General features: G+C 40.5%; 1 protein-coding gene across 2 annotated transcripts in view; it reads right to left on the bottom strand.

Annotated features, from left to right (window-relative positions):
- Positions 1-2,682: 2,682 nt before the first annotated feature.
- The window catches only part of olfm2a (olfactomedin 2a), a 97,197-nt gene continuing 83,765 nt past the window's right edge, over positions 2,683-16,114 (bottom strand). For both annotated transcript variants that reach the window (XM_073838179.1, XM_073838171.1), the window contains exons 3-6: positions 11,102-11,257; positions 8,223-8,442; positions 7,527-7,633; positions 2,683-3,648 (exon numbers count right to left, since the gene is read on the bottom strand). In XM_073838179.1, coding sequence (XP_073694280.1) covers positions 2,974-3,648; positions 7,527-7,633; positions 8,223-8,442; positions 11,102-11,257 — 1,158 coding nt within the window. In that variant the 3' untranslated portion in view covers positions 2,683-2,973. The remainder of the gene's footprint in view (positions 3,649-7,526; positions 7,634-8,222; positions 8,443-11,101; positions 11,258-16,114) is intronic.

Below are 16,114 nucleotides of genomic sequence, written 5' to 3'. Positions count from 1 at the left end.
AAATATGAACTCAACAAGGACCAAATACTTCTAAACAAACCAAAAACAGGAAGTAATGACAAGATGCGGTAGTATGTCACATGGTTTAACAAAGAGAACAAGCGGTGTATCCAAAACAAAATTAGCAGAGGGCAAACATGGAGCAACAAGGAGGTAGTGCCTTTTCATGAGCTCTTTGCGAGTTTGCAGGTGGTGAAAATAAAATCATATATGCGCAACAATGAGCACGCTTAGTCCAGCAGACAGCATTAGGTGTATTCGGCTTAAAGAGGCATAGGTCGAACACACCTTTTCCTTTTGTTTATAGTGTTCGATGAGTTCCGTCATGAAATACGTCATTCAACTCAACCAGGTTGTGAACGTATCACTATGCCTTTAGGTTCGGTATCCTTAGGTTCGCTGTCAGTGTGAATGCTAAGTGGACCAGGACCAAATGTATCATTTTCCTTTTTGGTCTGGACCAAATTAACCAAAATTCAAGTGTGAACACACCCTTAGTTTCAATCTCTCTGAAAATCCTACATCCTACGAATTGTGCCTTGTTTGTCGTAAAATAAAGTGAACAAAGAATTGAGTTCTTACTGATGTGGTGTGAAACGTCATTAAAAATAAAGTTCATCCACTCTTTGTTGAGATCAGAAGGAAGGCAATGCAAAGATTGTTTTTCCACAGCTTGGCACTGAACAAAATCCTGTTGTTTTCAGCGCCATCTTCATTGTTTGGTTTCTGCGTAGACCTGCAGTTGCCTCTCTCTTTATTTACTTACTACATACGCGAATCGGTCAGCGGGGCAAAACAGGCAGTGATGTAGAAGCAGGCGTTAATGATCTTCTGTGGAGGCAGTGTTTAGTCACACTGTTATATGATAAAGTGGCACATTCCACAACCAGTCGTTTTGGCAGATTGGTATCAATTTAAGCTGTTTTTAGACTAACAAGAAAGTTTTGAGTTCTAGACCTTAAAGGATGCTTTACAATGACCTCTTATATGTCAAAAGATCAAGGGAATTTTGCTGTCTCATTTTGTGACCCAGACCCCCTTTAATGTCTTTGAACGGTTTCTGACATCAGAAATAAGTGGATTGGGGGTTACACGGGAGTGGATTGTCAAACCTCCCCCATCCCACTCCCACAAAAAAAAGTCCCATCCCAATCCCACAAAAAAATTTGGGGAAAATCCTGTCCCGTCTCAATCCCACAAGAATGACTCCCATTCCCTCCCACTCCCATGTTGTGTTTTTTGTCTGGAATCTGTCAGTTACAGTAAAAAATACAGTACAGATCACAGGACGCTCACCTCAGTTGAATAAAATTTCAAAATGTATATTTTATTTATTGTATTGAACTAAAGCCAGCTTGAACAATCCACAGTGTGCATTACACACACATTAAATTTTATGTAAATCATCACATTTTCAATTTGGTAATTTGAAAGTAGACATTTCACTCTCTATAGATAGATTTTTCATGTCTGTAAAGCAAGTATATACAGAGGTTCGAAGTTTGAAGACCTCAATGACAGAAAGCGCATCCTGTTTGCTTTAATTATTTTACAAAAGCGCAAGGTTACGTTGTTATTGTGAGTGCACACAAATAAACTTCGCCACTTCCTGTGGATTTTTTTTTTTTTTCTGCGACTAAGCAACTAATACAATTTTGGTCGACCAAACCTCTTCATGTTGACTAATGGTTAGTTGACTATTAGGGGGCAGCCCTAGGTATGGAGCACATCATTCACTAAACCAGCCACACCAAAGCAAACAGGAGGAGGGCATAAAGAGACAGGGCCACTAGAATTACTTTCAAATTTAACATATATAGTTTATTTATATAAAACGTATATTTGTTTAAAGTTGGGTATCATAGTGTTATTACGATTCACATCCCGCCCACTACTGCTGACATTTTTCATGTCCCGTCCCATTCAAGCGATTAATAGCGGGATTCCTAAAAAAATTTGCCTCTAGTTTAGACTGCAGTACTTAGTTAATTTTTAAATTAGTATTTGGTATTTTTTAAAGTTGAAATTACAATATGGATGCGCTATTTAGCTTGAACTCATCAGTAGGCTGTACAGATGACAAAAACAACATCACCCGGATAGTCCGTGAGCTGAAGAAGAATGCGGGCAAGGGAAGTATACTTTGGTCCTACCTCAAATTAAATAAAGAACACATCTAACAGGTAGTTGGACAAGCCCCCATTTTCTAATTTAATATTTTTACACAGCCTGCTGAGGAGGCGTGCCTCGAAAGAAACATTGAAACAACAACAACAGCAGCAGCAGGCATCACTGTAGCCTGGGGCCTCATCTGTCCAACTGAATGCTGTTGCTATTTTTTTTTTTTTTTTATTCATTCTGCTGTCTCCCATCTCTTCTCCTTCGCCACCTCACCTTTCAGCCCTTCATGTCACGAAGCTCCGCCTGACTGACGTCTTTCCTCAGGATGGCTGACACCAAACAGGAGCTGGATTCACTTCCTGAGGCAGTCAAGAGGAGCCTGGCTCATCCTGCTGTGGCACATCTCTAGCTATATTACAGCTGGAGTTTAGATAAAGGCTTTGTGAAGGATTTCACAAAGAATACTCAGCGAACAAGCACTTACTAAAACTTTTCACTACAGAATGCAGCCATTATTAACCACTGTTATCTTGGAGAAAAAAGAAAAAGGTGAAACTTGAAAATGGTAAAGTTTGATGTTTATTTATTCTTTTTCCACAAATAAAAAGAAAGTACTCATGCTGAATCATCACAGGAAAGAAAATAAAGGCTCAGTCCATATACCAGAACCAATCTTGCTCTCTTCAGAACATTAGATGTATAATAGCACTCTATGAAGTTTGGAATGCAGTAAAAAAGTCTAAGCTTTAGTCATGTCCTCCTCCACATAAATGTGTGTGTGTATATGTGTGTGGGCATATCAGTGTGTGTACATTTGTGTATAAGCAAATGTGTTTTTAAGGTCTGCATGACCTAGTCCTCAGCTGTTTTGATGACCTGGAACAATGTGACGTTGTAGAGGACTTGATGTCCGTTGTTCCAAGTGTAGAGCACTCTTTCTCGGGGGTTGTAATCCATCATGGAAATGTGGGAGTATTGGTTATGGAAGGGGATGTCTGTATACTCGTAGGTTGAGGTGTTGGTGTAATATGCGAAGTAGATCTTAGCACCAGCCAGGTGGGAGTTGGTGACGTAGAGTGTGCCGCAGATCATGAACGACTCCCCGGCGCTCCTTTTCGGGAAGCCTGTGTCCCACGTCTGAAGCACTTCCAGGCTTTGTGGCTCCAGGCGGCTAATGACGATGTTTCCAGCGTTGGGAATGGTGGTGTAGACGGCCCATAGCCCGTTCTCGTCGGCCATGAGGTCGATGTCAGATGATCCACCCCAGGAGTAGGGAAAGGTGTTGTTGTAGCCTGCGCCGCTGAGGCTGCGCTGCACCAGGATGCTTCGGGAGCGGAAGTGGTACTTGATGAGGATGTTACTCTGGTATTTGTTGTAGTAGAGGGAGCCGTTATAGACCACATGACCCGTACCAGCCCAAGGGTGGGGCAGGAGATGCTGCACGAAGTTCTGGCCCTTCATGAAGTCGTTCATTGTGCGATACTCCAGCACACGACGTCCCTTAAAGTAACCGTCCATTGACCATACCTGTGATAGAATAAGATATGCAAATGTAAAATACATGATAGATACAAATAAAGAACAAAACAAATAGTTCATAAGTTTACATCCCCTTGATTCTTAATACTGTGTTAAACATCCTTCAGGTCCCACAAATTCTATGGTTTTCCAGTATTTTTGTGTATTTGAACCCTTTCCAACAATAAATGTATGGATTTGAGATCCATCTTTTCACACTGAGGACAACTGAGGGACTCACTGATGCTCCAGAAGGAAAAACCATGCATTAAGATCTGGGGGTGAAAACTTTTTGAATTTGAAGATCAGGGTAAACTTATTTTGTCTTCTGGGAAACACGTAACTATCTTCTGTAGTCTCTGAAGGGCAGTACTAAATGGAAAAAAATGATATTTAGGCAATATAAGAAAAATGTACACATCTCCATTCTTTTCTAAAGTTTTCATCCCTAGGCTCTTAATGCATGGTTTTTCCTTCTAGAGCATCAGTGAAAGTTTGAACCTTCAGGATTTTTCTCCATATAGTAGACTTCAATGAATATCAACAGGTACCATCCCAGCCGAGAAATAAGGGTCTTATTTAGCAAAATGATCTGTCATTTTCTAAAAAAAATAAAACAATTGTGTACTTTTTAACCACAAATGCATCTTGCATTAGCTCTGCGTCCATGACCTTATGCATTACCTCATCATGTTAGAAAGGTCATGCGTGACGTAGGAGGAAGAATCAATCCAGTGTTTACAAAGCAAACATGCAAACAAAGTCAAACGCCCTTTACAAAAAAAGTTAAAACAATGATTTTGAAGTTTTTTTGCCCTACGCTACCTTTTTGAACCAAAGTACACGGACAAAGAACTAACCGAGTGTGACCTTTTCAGTGTGATTACATAATGCGTGAAGTTGAGCTCGTGCAAGACAAGCATTTGTGGTTAAAAAGTATGTAAATCTTTATTTTTATTTTTTTAAGAAAGTGACTGATTGTTTCATTAGATAAGACCGTTTTTCCTTTGCTGGGATCATGTAGAGCCCTTTAAAGCTGCACTGAAACTGCAATTTGGACCTTCAACCCATTGATCCCCATTGAAGTCCACTATATGGAGAAAACCCCTGAAATGTTTCCCTCAAAAAACCTTATTTTCTTTTCTTCTGATGACAGTAAATTACCAGGACATTTTAATTCTGGAGGTGAACTAATCCTTTAAGACATTTGAAAAACAAATAAACAATCAAATTAGCTTATTAAACTTTTTGACCCCTCTGAATGTATAAGAATGAATCAGGTTAGATATGACAGCTGAGATTTCTGTGCCGAGAATGGAGTAGAAAGTGCATATACCTGGATGAAAGTACAGTACATCAAAAGAGACGCCATCTCCTGACTTACTTTTGAGAGAGTGACAGCAGAGCCTTTCTTCCTGTGTAACCATCAGTGACTCTCACTGTGCACAGTCTGTGTGTGTGTGTGTGTGTGTGTGTGTGTGTGTTGTCAAATCTATTGATCTGCTCCCTGTGTGGGAGTGGAGATGCTGTATGTGCTCTGCACTCGGCTGCAGCAGTTGTTCCCTGCCCTTTTCCACTCCACATTCACAGGAAATCAATCCTGTTAGCAGTTCTCCATCTCTCTCTGCCTCTATTCTCCTTCCTCGCCGTCACTGTATGAGGCTGAAGTATCTATCAGGCACACAACAGCCATGCTGTGCCCCCATCTTTACCAAGCCATGCGCTGTGCACTCTTTATTAACACATCGTAATGAAACTTCAGACAGTCAGCTTATTTAGGATGGTTATTATGTTCTTTCTCCTGCATAATGAAGCCCCTCTGAGGATTTAACGCTCCCCTGCTATCTTTTGCCTCCTCTCCTCCTTCCTCCCTCCCTCCTGCAGTCTCCCTCCCTGCCTCTTCCCCCATTTCTCATTCCACAGAGAGATGCGGTGCGTTTTTATTTTTAGGCTACTGTGGGGCTGCATGGTGACTGGAGAGGAGGAGAGCAGGTGACTTATGGACAGGCAGGATAATTGGAACATTAAGTATAGCATTTCCTTTGTGGGCTAAACGAGTCCCTGTAGACTGTGAGTGGAGCTGTGGTCACACTGCGGTCTGCCCATCTCCGCCTCTCTGTTCCCTTCTGAGAAGAATGGCATATGTTATGCGTGGATGCTGGTGTTCAAATCGTTACTAGCTTAACTAGCCACACTCTATGTGTGAAATTGTAAATCCAGGGACAGTAAATGCTCAGATGCCTGCCGGATTGATATGACCATCATCTTGATTGCAGTGATTTATTTGTCACTTTACGTGATAGATGATTGATATTGCAGAGTGATGTGATCGTTAAACCCAAAGATAAAGATCTGTATCATTGGAGATAAACTTTCGGCTTGCCCTTATGAAACAGAATAAATGATGATCATTGCCTGTTGTCCTCTTTGCCTCAGTCCTTTTATAGTGGAAATTTTAAAAGATTGCTCAGAGAGAGCAGTAGATTACCTGTGTTGAATGTCTTTGAATTAAATTTTTCTACATGTCATTCCAATTCCTTTTTAGCTTCACACTCATGAGTTTAAAGAGAGCCAATTTATTCAATTCTCTGTTCTCCAACAAGATTGACAGGGTTGTTGCTAAAAACCAATGTAGCTTGTCGACAATATAGGTTTTTATGGGTTGGCCCTAGGGTTGGGTACCGAAACCCGGTGCCGCTACCTGTATGACAAATCATACCGGACCGAATCAGAACGCAGATTTCGGTGCTTCATATCAGTTTCGAGGCATAATACAGTTTAAAAAAAGTGTCGATTTGGCAACGGTATCATAAAAACCCAAACAAAATCCTCACAGTGCTTTTCCACTGTGTAGTATGACTTGGCTCGGCTCGCTTTACTTTGGTTTGGTTTGCTTTTCCACTGCAGTCTAGTACTGCTTAAAAGTAGCTGGAATTATATACTGATCGTTATAGTTTTGTCACCATCTCGTCTACTGACCACGATACAGCCATTTCTTTTTTTAAGTTGTTTGCAACGGCCATGCGAACAAATGCGGGTTTGGTGTCTCGTGTCGCAAATCCAATGTCATTGGTAGTGATGATTCTCTGTGACCAATCAGTGATCTGCAGCATTTACACATTTCATTTTAGAATCGGTATGGTTTGCTTGGAACCTCAACCAAGGTGTTACTAAAAAAGTACCTGGTATTAGGTACTGTACACAGTGGAAAAGCCCCCAAAAGTGCTGTACCAAGCCGTACCATGCAGTGGAGAAGTGCCATAACAGAAGTGTTTCCCAGCTCTATTCCAGAAGGCAGTACATTATAGATATCTCCCTTATCTAACCCATCCATTTCTGGACCAGGATACTCTACTAATGAGCTGATTAGTTGAATCAGGTGTGCTGATAAGGATAAGTTCAAAAATGTCTAGGGTTTGGTTTGCCTCCAGAAACAGGATTGGGAAACAGTGACTTTCATCACTGGAATCAGGACGATTCCCAGTTGACTCCCCCTGATGATGGCTCGGGCTGCTAGTAATTCCTGGCAGTGACTGGTGAAGCTTTTGCCTAAACAAGTTGTTAATACCCAGCCCCCTGATGGAGTAATTAATATTAGGACTTTGGCTTCGACAGAAGACGTAAGGATTGAGAGAAGAATGAAGTGAGGGAGAGAGAGTATGAGCATGATAAATAAGGAAAGAGAGGGAGGGAGGGAGAAAAATGGTGGAAGAACCATCCATCAGTGACTCAGCTCTCACTGCTGAGGAGCAGCTTCACTGTACCAAAACACTGACTCAGTCACAGTGTGTGTGTGTGTGTGTGTGTGTGTGTCTCCAGGGAGAGGCGACTCATCATAGCAGTGGCAGTGATGGAGTGATAGAGTGTTGCGGCACGGTCGTTCTTACCCTATTATCGGAGCTGGGGATCATTGTGTCTGTCATCCAGGAGCCGAACCTTGACCCTGAGGCGCGGACGGTGATGGGGTTACTGACGCCAGTTAGCTTCCCGCAACCTGGTGATAGAACACAGGGGGCACTATAAACAACGCTTCAGCGCAACTCCGATGAACCAGTCAGCATTAAATTGCCAAAAGCGACATTTATGGAGCAGAACGAATATCCGTTAGATCATCATTTTGGATTTTCTTGTGAAGTCATCAGTTTCACCCTGAATAGAACATGAGCTTGTCTCATCACACATCTGAAAGCCAATTACTGTTTTAGTCAAATGAACTTAGGACGTTTCGGTTTGGGGCCTGCTAGCTGGCTGTTTCTAACGTTCTAATGTTAAATTGCTTACTTGATTGGACAGCAAGCACATTTTGACTTAATTGGGTCTAATGTGTTCTCCCCGACCCTCAAACATGTCTACTTTTCTGTTGCTTTTCCATTTAAAAGTAAATTACTCCAGCTGCTCTAAAATAACTACATAAGTAATCATGCCAAACAAGTCTTGCACAGAGAATACAGTAAGTCAAAAATCGTTTTATTTTCTTGTTGTAATAGGTCACATACTGTAGTGTGTCCACAGTCAATAGATTGGTTGCTAACTTTTCCTGATTATTAAAATCAACTCAAACCCACTTCTGCTAGATGTCTTACCGAGTTTCTGCATGCAGGAGTGCAAGCGAGTCTCCAGCAGTAGGACTCGCTGCCTGAGCTCCTCATAGTCATAGGCTCCCATCTCCTCTTGAATTGCCATTAGTACCAGGGACAGATTCCTCACCTCCTCCCTCAGCCGAAGGATCATTCTTGCATCTGCCTTGTACTGCTCCAGCACCGGCAGCAGGGGAAGCAGCTGAGTAACCTTGTCCTTTAACTCCTGAAGTAAAAAAAAAGGTGTAAAATGGTGGCTAGGAAAGATGAGAAAGAGTTACTCTCCCTCTCAAAGAGTTTTGGAAATTTGCATGGGCTCTCATTAACTATTCACCACGTTCATCTTCAATATTTCATCTCGCATGACCGGTCTCCTGCCCCGGATCCGAATGCATCCTCACATGAGAACCAAATATTGATTTTATGCATTTGCAATCTCTCACAATCTACTGCTCGTCCGACCTGGTGACACAGGCCCACTCATCAGAGCACTGTCAGCTTTCCACCTCGGCGTGACCGAGCGTATCCGAAAGAGCTAAAACTTGTGGGCTGATCTCAGCTCAGTGTGGGCAATCAGTTACCGCAGCCATGTGGACTGGCGGGTCTGGCATAGGTTGAGGCATATCAATAAAGGGGGTCTGAACAGCAGGTGTATCAATAAAGCATGCTCACCACAGGAGGGGCTGTTTCCTCCTTGTTAAAGTTTATCGTAAATCTGGTGATGGAGCTGCTCTCAGCCCTGCAGCGCAACATCATAAATCTCATTTTCCTGTTCCGAGACACAAAAATTTAGTCTCGTTAATCTCCCGCCCTGCCATAGGCGACTTTGAGCTCTCCACATTCATCAGCAGCCGCACCGAAATAAAGCCGGGCTTTGAGACTCCCACTCTTTGAAATAGTGCTTTTAACACTGGCACATCTCGCAAATTTTTCACAGCTCCAGCAGAGAAAAAGGGGGAAAAAGGATTATGGTGCTTTGAACATGTATCGATAGATGAGGAATGATTTCTGGAACATTTTGGAATAATTTGCTATGCAGCGTTTGGTGAGATGACTCACACCGCAGCAGAGTGGGGTGGATGGGTAAGTGGTGGCAGTGCGTTCTGAATGATAGTGATACCCCTGGGAGGAGTGTCTGTGGCTTCCATTCCACTCTCTTTAAGCAGACGGCTACATGTTACTCATCTTAAAGCGTGCTCTTCCATTTAGTCCTCTGTATATTGGTAGCAAGTCCTTCTACTATTCTGAAATCGTACAGGGCTACGAGCACACTCTCGTATTCAAGAGATAAAAAGCTTTAATAATAAAGGGGTCTGAATCCTAGCCTTTGGGAGAGCAGCTGCTAGCTAAAAAGAACAAAAAAAAGCCTAACCTTTTGTATGCACACACACACACACACACACACACACACACACACACACACTCATTACTGAAACAAGTTCTAGGTATAAATAATTGAGGTGCATTTGAATTCTCTCAGAGGACCTTTGGTATGTCTCAATTAAGCATAAAAATCAGAGGTATTGAAGGTTACTGTCAGTGTCTATTTCATGCAGGGGCAGAGGTGCCGGAAAGAGTTTTAGAGTAGGTGTCTGGAGGTGGGCAGGTTGTGGTGTCACTATATAAAAATAGCCTGTGTATACTATTTAGCATGCACTGATGTTGTTCAATCTTCAGTCATGCTACCTAATTCAAATTCAAAGGGTAATGTACTGGAGGACGGCTGGTAAAGTCTATGCAGTAAACCTCACTCCCCTGGTCTCAAGAGGCATATTTTAGTGTCCTTTTTAGCAAGCTTGCCTCCCATGCCGGTTGTCACAGGGTTCGAGACCCACTCAGAATGGCTCAAGCGAAACTGGTTGCATTGGTGCCATGACCTGGATAGGGGTGAGTCTAATGGAGTCCAGCTGGTAAAGGCTGTGGAGTAAACATACTCCCCTTACCTTAAGAATTGCACTAGCAACTGGTGCTAGAGCCTGCAGTCTTTAGTGTCCTTTTTAGCGAGCTCAGCTCCTAGGCTGGCTATCACCGGCCAGCTGGTAAAGGCTGCGGAATAAACATACTCCCTTGACCTCAAGAAACGCACTAGTGAGTGGCATTAAAGCTGCAGTCATTAGTGTACTTTTTAGTGGGCTTGCCTCCCATGCTGGGTGTCACCGGGAACGAGCCCTGCTCAGAATGGGCCAAGCAGAACCAGTTGCATTGGTGTCATGACCCGGATAGAGGGTCGGACTAAGAAAGGCCAGCCAGTAAAGGCTGTGAAAAACTTACTCCCCTGACCACAAGACCACATTTGCAACTGACGTTAATGGCTGTTACCTTGTTAGCACACCCACCTCCCATGTTGGCTGTCCCAGGATTGCAGGCTGAGAGGAAATGTTTTTGAATACTATTTTTTTGAATTGATGGTGCATTCAGATGTCCATGATTAGCATAGCCTTGTAGATGTTTCATGTAGTTTTGACATTGAGATCCAACATCAAGCCAGTTTTACATTTGCTCAGATACTGCACAATTACAATTTTTCTGATTGACCTCTTCTCTACATAAATGCCAAGTTCTATCATGAAACTTTAGAGTTTCATATCGCAGGCCGATGGGTTGTTAATGCAAACTGATGATATTTACAGCGTTAAACTATTTAGCACAAGCCAATGAGCTTGCTACTTTACAGTTAAATGGCTGGTTAGCATTCACTTCCTCTTAAACCTTCCGGCTCCCCAGCTCCACCTGTATAGATTTGTTAGGGGTTAATTTATATGCTATTTCTGCAGCTGAAGTATGTCTTAAATACTGGGGTGAGTGTAGGAGTGGTGAGAAGAAAGGACACATCTAATGTGCTTTGTTGTTTTAAGCCATTTTTCAGGCAGACTGTGCTTCAATACCTGAAAACTCTTGGGGTTGAGGCTGCGTGGATTTTCAGAGGCAGTCTTCAGTTTGCCGTCCACTGTTTTCATGAGGTTCTCTGTGTCTCTCACATACTGCAGGTCTCTGTACGTCCTCAGATCTAGCACCTCCATGGATTGAGTGATATTCTGAACCTGTTAAATACCACAAAACAAAGTCAAAACAGTGTGATGCATCACGGCATGTTTTTTGAGGACACAACAGCATGATGCTTCCAATTTGTTGTAGTTCAAATCAGCCATCCTACATATTCAGACCGCCCACTGAGCATCTTGCCCACATCAACACACAGGCGATAGAAGCGTGATTGCTGATCAGCACACACACCTTACTAGCTCCTACATACTCCCACATACTCCCAAAAGCCACATACACACACATAGACATTCACACACCATCCTCCTGGCTGCACTTAAGAGAATCAAAAAGGACGTGGATTGTATGCTGGTATTCTCCTCATGTCCACACTGATGTGCATGAGGGCTCTTGTCTAATTAGCTGATCTGCATAGCTGTCAGACCCGATGGTCACACTTAGCGCAGAGGATTGTGGATGTTTGGACTTGGGCAAGGGTTAGGTGGGATCACATATTCACTCTGCATTCAGTTATTGTTTGTCATGCATGTCGCTGCCTGTTCAGGAGGTCTGAGCATATATACGCTCTCACACACACACAAGAGGATGGGTGGTGGTAGTTTAATTCTGAACACATCTCTCTCAGAGAGGGACTGACCCAGGTGTCCTCATTAGTCTGCGTTTTATTAGGCAGGAGCATTAGTGGCTCACAGCTGCTGGCATAGCCACACACACATTTTATTGTCTGAGTGGTTGAGTTATGTTGGTGTACGATTGTAGATAAGGTGTTTAGACCCTGACAAAGGGGCAAGACAGGATTTAAGATAACATTGGCAGGATTTAAAGAGATTTTTCATTATTTACTGCCCCTCATGATGTTCCAATTTGTTATGGCTTTCTTTCTTCTGCAAAGATATTTTGAAGTCTCAGCTGTTTCTGTTCTTACAGTATTGTTAAAGTCAAAGGGGTCAAAAACTTTCAAGCTTTAAAAAGGATCACAAGACATTATGAACCAACAAAGCTTTATGTTATTTGAGGTTGCACTTTAGTTTGTGTACGCTTGTCATGATCAGTGTTTTGATTTTTTTGAGAATGAATAAAGGCTTACATTTTAATCTTTTGATAATATAAAGGGATTGTATCACTTCAGAAGACCAGAATTTTGTTACCTCTGTGTCCTTTTTGGAGCTTAGAAGTTTTGGACCTTAATGACTTTCATAATACAGTCAAAAACAGCTGAAGTGTTCTTCAAATTGTTTCTTAATGTACCGTTTCAAACGACATGAGGGGAATTAAATTATAGCCTGAGATGACTTTTCAGGCAACTCGGAAAAGGGATATTTTGCAAAACTGCAATAGAAAGAGTTTTTTTGCATTTACAGGTCACCTGGCGTACGTAAAAGTCACATGATCATTCGTTAATGTACTATAAACTCAAAGAAACACATCATAGATGGCCGCTCTTAAGTATAATTTCTTGGCATTAATGCTTGAATACTGCATACATCTGCTGCGCATTATGGCTCCGACACAGCCACCGGAGCTGATCGTTGCCACTCTAGTCAATGCTTGTGTTTATACCTTCAATTTTATTCCTTTTTTACTTCGATAAAAAATAATGCCTAGTGTGGTGGCTGCAATATACGTAAACCTATTAACATCTGTTGCCATGACTTATTATGAGAGAAAAAAAAAATGTTTAGGTCACATAACATCGGTTAATGAAAACGTTTCCCCCCCCCACATTTATAAAAAATCGCTTTTGCACAAGTTTTGCACAAATCTGTAATGGAAATGCAGCTCGAGTCAAATTCATGCAACCTTCATGTACTTTTTGGAGCTTGATAGCTTTGGATTGATTTACATAATAAGGATAAACAGCTGAAAATGTCTTCAAAATTCCTTATTTTTCCATGTATTTCATGAGAAAGAATTTGGAATAACATGGTGGTGAGTAAATGAAACCATTTACATTTTTGGGTAAACTAATTTAAGGTAGAGTTAGTGGCAGGATTTAAAGCAATAGTTCACTAAAAATGTACATTTTCAAAATTAGTTACCCTTATGTAATTTATGATTTACATTCTACTGTGAAATAAAAAGAAGATATTTTGCACATGTTTCAGCTGTTTCTGTCCATGCAGTATAACAGAAGCCAGTGGAGTCCAAAACTTTCAAGCTCTAAAAAGGATCACAATCACTTCTGATGAACAGATTGATCCTTTATTGACTGTTGAATCAAATCAAATTATTGAATAAAGGAGATGTCCCATGCTATTTCATACATTCAGACTTACTTACACTGCTAAAGGGTTGGATTATCATGCTAAACATGGCCAAAATCTCAATAAAACAAGTTGGATGTATAACAGAGTATTTGTGCCAAAAACACTTCTTCAGGGTTCGTGTAAGTTAGTTTCAGCGCCCATCGACGTGCTTCATTTTCGGTTTCTGAAGTCGTCACAATCTGTTTCTGGATTGAATATACAGTATATGGCTGGATCTGATTTTTAGCCATAGTTCATTTAAGTCAATAAAGTTTTTGTTCCTGTTTTATTCCACATGACACAACATCAAATATAGTGACACAAATTTCAAACATATTTGAGGTTTGGACAAGTGACTTCCATGTTAGTTGATATTTAAAGTTCCTATTTGATGTAGTTTGTGTACATTTGTGTTAATCATTATTTTGACTTGGTTTGATTTGATTTAAAAGTGAAAAAAGACTTGCATTTTAATCTTTTTATTGTAATCTAATTTTAATAATCTAAAGTATCACTTCAGAAGACCAGGATTTTGTTATCTTTGTGTCATTTTTGGAGCTTAAGGCCTGGTTTCACAGACAGGGTTTAGGTTACGTCAAGGTTAGGGGATAGTTAAATAATAGGCTTTTTTTTTTTTTAGAAATATTCATTAGATAAAAACATTACTGGTGTGCATCCTGAGACAAAACAATGAATCTGACATATTGTAAGATCAGTCAGTGCAAGTTTCTTTTACTTGAAACAGCCCAGACATGCACTTTAGTCTGGGACTAGGCTTAAGCCTTGTCTGTTAAACCGGGGTAAATGTTGTAGACTCCAATGACTTTCATAATACAGACAAAAACAGCTGAAGTGTTCTTCAAAATGTTTCTTAATGTACCGTTTCAAACGACATGAGTTTTGGGTGAACTATTTCTCTAAGGCAAAATTTGAGGCTGAGTTACATTGCGGTACATTGTCATGACTGTGAGTCATGTGCTTTATTGACTCACTCTGTCTGGAGTCCCAATTTTGTCTTCTCAGGAATCCCTCTCCAATCGGCTTTAATTTCAGCCGCTATTTCTCTGCTTCTCTCTTCATCTCTGCCGCCATCAGCTGTGCTCATTAGCTAGTCAAACAGCTGCTTCCCATTGTAGTGTGATTCCAAAGCTCTCTCTGATTCAGTGAGCGTGATGTTGATGGGGACGTGTGGTTCTTAATGGGCTGCTGTTCACAGATGAGCCTGGAAACCACTGAAGGCTTGGTGAGGAAGGAGGAAGTGGGGGCCAGTCAACTGGCTGAGAGTCCAACATTCTATTTATGCAGACACTCTGCATTTAACTGCCAATCGATTGAACTGTGCATATCAGCAGACTCAATATTCAGACGTTTCGCTGTAGCAAAACATCTCTCTCTCTCTCCTTGATTTCTTTTTATATTTCAAATTCTCTCCCTCAGCCTACATATGGAAAAGAATATGAGGTTATATTGCGTATTGGCAGAGCTGGGTAGATGACTTACAAAATGTAGTCCATTACTGATTACAGATTACATGATTAAAACTCATCTAGGTAATGTATTCTGGCTACTTTTTAGATTACTTCTTTATCTAACTTGTTTGGAACTTACCATTAATCATACCATATTGATATAAAAAAGCAATGAAAAATATGTTTTTGATATCAAAATCCCAAACTGGGCTTAATTTAAGATCTGCAGTGAATTTGTGAGTTGATAAAAAGTTAATAATTAATTAAATCATAAAACTGCCAATTCACTGCAAAATTATTTACATGACATTTGTGACCCTGGACCACAAAACCAATCTTAAGTAGCACGGGTTTATTTGTAGCAATAGCCAAAATTACACGGAGTCAAAATTGCAGATTTTTCTTTTATGACAAAAATCAATAGGATATTAAGTAAAGATGTTCCATGAAGATATTTTGTAAATTTCCTACCGTAAATATATCAAAACTTAATTTTTAATTAGTAATATGCATTGCTAGGAACTTAATTTGGACAACTTTAAAGGTGATTTTCTCACTATGTTGATTTTTTTGCACCCTCAGATTCTAGATTTTCTAATACTTGTATCTCGATCAAATATTGTCCTATCCTAGCAAACCATACATCAATGGAAAGCTGATTTGTTCAGTTTCAATAAATTGAAAATATGGCTGATTTTTTTGGTCCAGGGTCACATTTGTGAATATGGTCAAATGGTATGACACAGTAAGATCTTTAGAAAAGACAATTTATGGGAGACACTGCAGGCAAAAACATAGTTTTTTCATGCACCTGTCAAATTTGAGATTTTGGTGTTTCATAAAGTGTTTTTTGAGACTAGTGGAAAGAAAACACCCAATAGACACTGTTAAGTGTTTCTTTTATAGCACTTTATATATTTATGTCAATAGATTTCAATTGCAATACATATTTTTAAAGACCACTTTCTCAAAATGAGTTTTTTCTCCTACACTGAGCCATAAATCTCCACTTCAGTAACACTTACACACACACCAAACTTGACATTTTTATTCCTGTCTATATTAAAGGTTTTTACAGACGGCTTTGTTCATATATAATTTGATACATTTTATTTTCCCAAAATTGTAACAAATATATTTTTTTCTGTCTGTTTTTTCTGAATTATGGAGTGACAAAATA

This window comes from Garra rufa, chromosome 1 (assembly GCF_049309525.1).
Source record: "Garra rufa chromosome 1, GarRuf1.0, whole genome shotgun sequence".
Taxonomy (NCBI): Eukaryota; Metazoa; Chordata; class Actinopteri; order Cypriniformes; family Cyprinidae; genus Garra; species Garra rufa.
Note: the sequence above shows the minus strand (reverse complement) of the source record. Positions and strands in the feature narration are given on the sequence as shown.